The 4,545-nt window shown below is 35.3% G+C and overlaps 1 protein-coding gene across 1 annotated transcript; it reads left to right on the top strand.

The window, feature by feature from the left end:
* Positions 1 to 279: 279 nt before the first annotated feature.
* Positions 280 to 3,218, top strand: LOC126717565 (disease resistance protein RPV1-like). Its single transcript, XM_050419371.1, has 2 exons — positions 280 to 1,199; positions 1,992 to 3,218. The coding sequence occupies exons 1-2, from the start codon at positions 742 to 744 to the stop codon at positions 3,175 to 3,177; spliced, it is 1,644 nt and encodes a 547-aa protein (XP_050275328.1). The 5' UTR covers positions 280 to 741; the 3' UTR covers positions 3,178 to 3,218.
* Positions 3,219 to 4,545: the final 1,327 nt, after the last annotated feature.

Genomic DNA, 4,545 nt, shown 5'->3' with positions numbered 1-4,545 from the left:
ATCTGGATGGGAGCTGGTAGCGCGTGGTCGTGTGTGGCGGTTCACCGAAAATTTGTGCGGCGCGTGTGAGGTCTGATGGGGCTGATTTAGGTGGGATTTGGTTTTGTACGGATTTGTGATTTTTAATGATATCAGATTGAGTCCGTGCGACGGCGTTGCTCCTGGGCAGCGGAAGAAGACCGTCAAAGTAGCATATGAACTTTGGTAATATGCTCAGAAGCCAGATAATATCATATAGGAAGGAACTTTCCTAGCAACTGTTAGATAGTTTCCCCACATTGCATGTAGTTGCCGATTAATAAGTCTAACTTTCTAAGGTGAAGGAGTCAATAAGTCCAAAGGTAAATTTCGGGACACTAGAGGTATAAGAGTGAATAAGTCAAATGTGGGGGGACAATATTCAACAGTTGCGGGTAGAGTCAATTAATAAGTCCAAAGGTAAATGTGGGGACACCATCCAACAGTTGCTAGGAAAGTTCGTCCTCTATGATATTACCCCTTTCTACTAGTCAAACCCATGTAAAAAAGCCTCCCAATAATTGAAGACTCTAACTTGAGCCGGGTAATATCATATTACCAAAGTTCCTATCTATATATAGCTCACTTCACAGTTCATACTTAAGAGGGCTTGGTTTTTGGCAAACGTATTACAAGCTACCCACTTACCTTTAGCTCAAAAAAAAAAAAAAAAAGGGTTACAAGCTACCCTATCAAAAAATAAGAAAGAAGTTACGGGCTATCATGGCGATGTCTTCTCATACATACGATGTTTTTTTGAGCTTTAGAGGGGAAGATACTCGTAAAACTTTTACGAGTCATTTATATAACAGTTTGAAGAAAATGAAGATTCGCACTTTCATGGATGAGAGGGAGCTAAAGAAGGGGAAAGAAATTCATCCAACACTTGCTAAAGCCATTGAAGAGTCAAGAGTCTCAATTGTTGTCATCTCAAAAAATTATGCATTTTCTGCATGGTGCTTGAATGAACTTAAAAAAATTGTTGAGTGTAAGAATACAAAGGATCATGTTATTAAACCCATATTTTTTGAGGTGACTCCATCTGAAGTACGAGACCAAAAGGCGATGATTGGAGAAGCATTGGCTAAACACAAACAAAATTTCAGCATGGAAAAGGTGCAAGAATGGAGGAAAGCTCTCCACCAAGTTGCCAATTTGGCAGGATGGACTACAACGGATAGGTAACTACTCCTCTGTCAATGTGAACGCAAAACATGTTTAATAATTATTCTATCTCATCAGTAATCATTGCATAACAATTTTATGGCTAAAGCAAATATTAAAAGGGATTGAGATTTGGTGTAATTAACAATTGCATCGTGCAATTCACCCTCACCCTCAACCTCTCACAATTTTTATTTTTTTACCTCATTTAGGCATGTGAATAGTAATTTTTTAATTATTTTCAGTTTTTAGCAAAATAAACGGTATCCAAATGAATAAAATGTCGCTTTTAATTTTCAGAATTACCCTTTGTTTGGCTCGTGACCAAACGCGCTTTGGGCCACCCACGAAAAAAAAGACATGAGGTAGAGATACATGCTGGTGCCTTAAAAAGTCACAAAAGATGGCCAGCAAATGTCATTACTCCATGTGCTCCACCACGAAAAAAAATGGTTGCAGTTTTTTACAAACATAATGATAGTTATTACTATAATAAAATATAGTTACTATACTTCAACTTTAATTCACAAATCTAAAATGATGAGTTATTAATTAAGTTCACTTACCACAATACACCATTGGCATGATAGTTATTTTACAAGTACATTTGTGAGGTAGGGGGTAAAGGTTAGAGTTTCATGCACACTTAAATTATACTTGAGTAAAATTCTATCTCGTATAAACCAAAAAAAAAAAAAAAAAAATTCTATCTAGTATAAACCAAAAAAAAAGGTCAAGTACAGTTTTGTATGGAATTTCTGTGGCTAAGTCTAACGTAATACAAGTTTTTCATGTCTTTATATTGGCAGGAATCAATCTGATCTGATCGAAGAAATTGTTAAACATATTAACATTCAAGTAAAGCGTGTACCGGTCATATCAATTCCTGAACACCTAGTTGGAATTGATGCTCACCTCAGCAAGATTGAATCGCATTTGGATATCGAAAATACAAATGAGGTTCGCATGTTAGGGATCTATGGACCTCAAGGAGTAGGGAAGTCAACGCTTGCCAAAGTTTTTTATTACAAGCATTTTTCTGAATTTGAATGTTGGAGCTTTGTAGAGTGCATCAGCGAAAGGATCAAAGGAAAATATGACATAGTTGAAGTACAAAAAGCTCTTCTTTCTGAAATCTTGGGAGATTCGAGTTTGTTTGCATGTTACAACCGGGAGGAAGGAGCTAAAATGATAGAGGATGTGCTTTCATCTAAAAGGGTTCTTTTAGTTCTTGATGATGTGGATGATATACAGCAGTTAGAAAAACTAGCAGGGGGATTTCATTGGTTTGGTCCTGGAAGCAGAATCATTATAACAACACAGAAAGCAAAATTGCTACATAATTATAAAGTACATTTTACCTATGAGATGAAGGGGATGAATCTAGCTGAAGCTGTTCAGCTCTTTAGCTGGCACGCTTTTAAAAGAAATGAGCCTGAAGATCAATGTAGCAGGGAACTTACAAACGCTATTGTAACTTACACTAAAGGAATTCCATCAGTTCTGGTAAAATTGGGAGCTGATTTGTTTTCTGAAAGAATGAGTTATCGACAAAGTGAAGTAGATGGGGAAAATAAACAGGTAGGACTAAAATGCACCCCAGCACAGAACATGCCAAAAGAAATGTTCAAGCAGGGACGGGAGTGTAATGTTGAAACAAGAAGACTGGGAACATCATCGGAACAAATTTTGAGAGAACATATGGAACCTCTGGACATGAATGTACAAGAAGAGTGCTTTGAGGTAGAGAGGGAAGATGATGACTTTAAGCACAAGCAATTAGAGACCGAAGAGGTGTACGAGGAGGAAAGTGAAGACCTGGTGACCTTTCCTGGAACCATGGCCTTATTGTTTCAAGCCTGCGCTCTAATAATTAGTGTTTCATTGATTTTTTATTTTAGGCAAAACAACTGTATATTGTTTCAAGCCTCCGCTTTTATAATTAGTGTTTCATTGATTTTGATTTTTTATTTTAGGCAAAACAACTGTATTTAATTTTTCTACAATATATTTTTGAATTGCATTGAAGTTGTGAACTTTATCATTTTTTATCTATTTCTCTCCATATATTAGGTACTTCTCCTGAATAAAGGTGATGAAATGAATAGAATTAGATAGTAGAAATGTAGAATGGTGGAAAAAAAAAAAAATGCATGTAGCACTTTTATATGCAAAGAGACTTATGGAGCTTAACCCAATTTAGTTGGCATCATAAGAGTTAATTGACTAAAGTGGAGTTATATTGTTAGATGTTTTTGCTACTTTATAGGCTGCTGACATGTGATTTAGCTATCTCAAATCTGAATATCATCATTTTAATAAGAGCCAAAAGTATTAGATTATTGTTAGATTAGAAGTCAAGATTGGCATTATTGATGCATTTATATAATTGGACGGTACATGTGATCTCTAGTATATATATGCACCTTGTCGTGTACATGCAAGCAAAAGTGCTACCCTTTTACAGTTAGGCCATACTTTAGAAGTGCCTCAAAAAAATTGAACACATCATTTATATTTCATGTTAGTGTGGCCATGCTTGTTCTTACCTGCAATGCTTCGTCACCTATTGGGTGACTAAATTAGTGTTTTGTCACCTATTGTCTATTGTTAATATTTGGTGACAAATACTTTCAGCACCCTAGATCCCACTTTGCGTGATGAAATATTTCCATGGCCTATAGTGACGAAAGGAAGTTTCGTCACTAATTGTAATATTTTCAGTAACGAAAATATGATTTCTTCACCATTCTTATGTATTTTTTAGTATTTAGTTACAAATTTTTTATTTCCTCACTGTATGTTGCTATTTGGTGACAAAATATTTTTCCTGATCACTAGATTTTGCCAAATTTGTTGTAGTGTTCACAGTTAGATAAAATAAAAAATAAATAAAAAATAAAAAAGGGCATAAATGAGATTAAGCATCACTTTTAATACATGAAAAGATTTTCATTGAAGTCTCCCTAATTGAAATTAATGAAATGACTATAGTATTGAACTCAGGTTTTTGTCCCCCCAAGTCATTCCCTTCTGGCCTCCACGTCAAAAGACTCTAAAATACAACTTCCACTTGCCTCATGCCTCTCAACTCTCAAGCCTAGGAAGTAGTAGTAGTGAAAAGAGAAAAAGATTAAATATGAGTGAATAATCCTTACAAAATAAGAAGCTTCATGAATAGTTGAAAGAAGGCCAAATGCTAAAAAGACCACCTGGGGTTTGGGTCAGTTGCGAACTGGCCCCATGCACTATTAAATATTAATGTTATATTATTAACCCTTGAGGTTTAAGAATTGTCAAATTAAATTGACCTCTTCAACTTAATTTTGTTAACTATAATTGACAAAAAATAATCATGTGTTG

Source organism: Quercus robur, chromosome 3 (assembly GCF_932294415.1).
Source record: "Quercus robur chromosome 3, dhQueRobu3.1, whole genome shotgun sequence".
NCBI classification, from domain to species: Eukaryota; Viridiplantae; Streptophyta; class Magnoliopsida; order Fagales; family Fagaceae; genus Quercus; species Quercus robur.
The sequence above is the reverse complement of the archived record's forward strand: the minus strand, read 5'-3'. Positions and strand labels throughout refer to the sequence as shown.

Bases quoted from the DNA above. Each gene is read 5' to 3' on its own strand.
- LOC126717565 (XM_050419371.1), top strand. From the start codon at position 742: ATGGCGATGTCTTCTCATACATACGATGTTTTTTTGAGCTTTAGAGGG. The intron at 1,200-1,991 runs GTAACTACTCCT...TTATATTGGCAG, and splicing joins GGATGGACTACAACGGATAG to GAATCAATCTGATCTGATCG.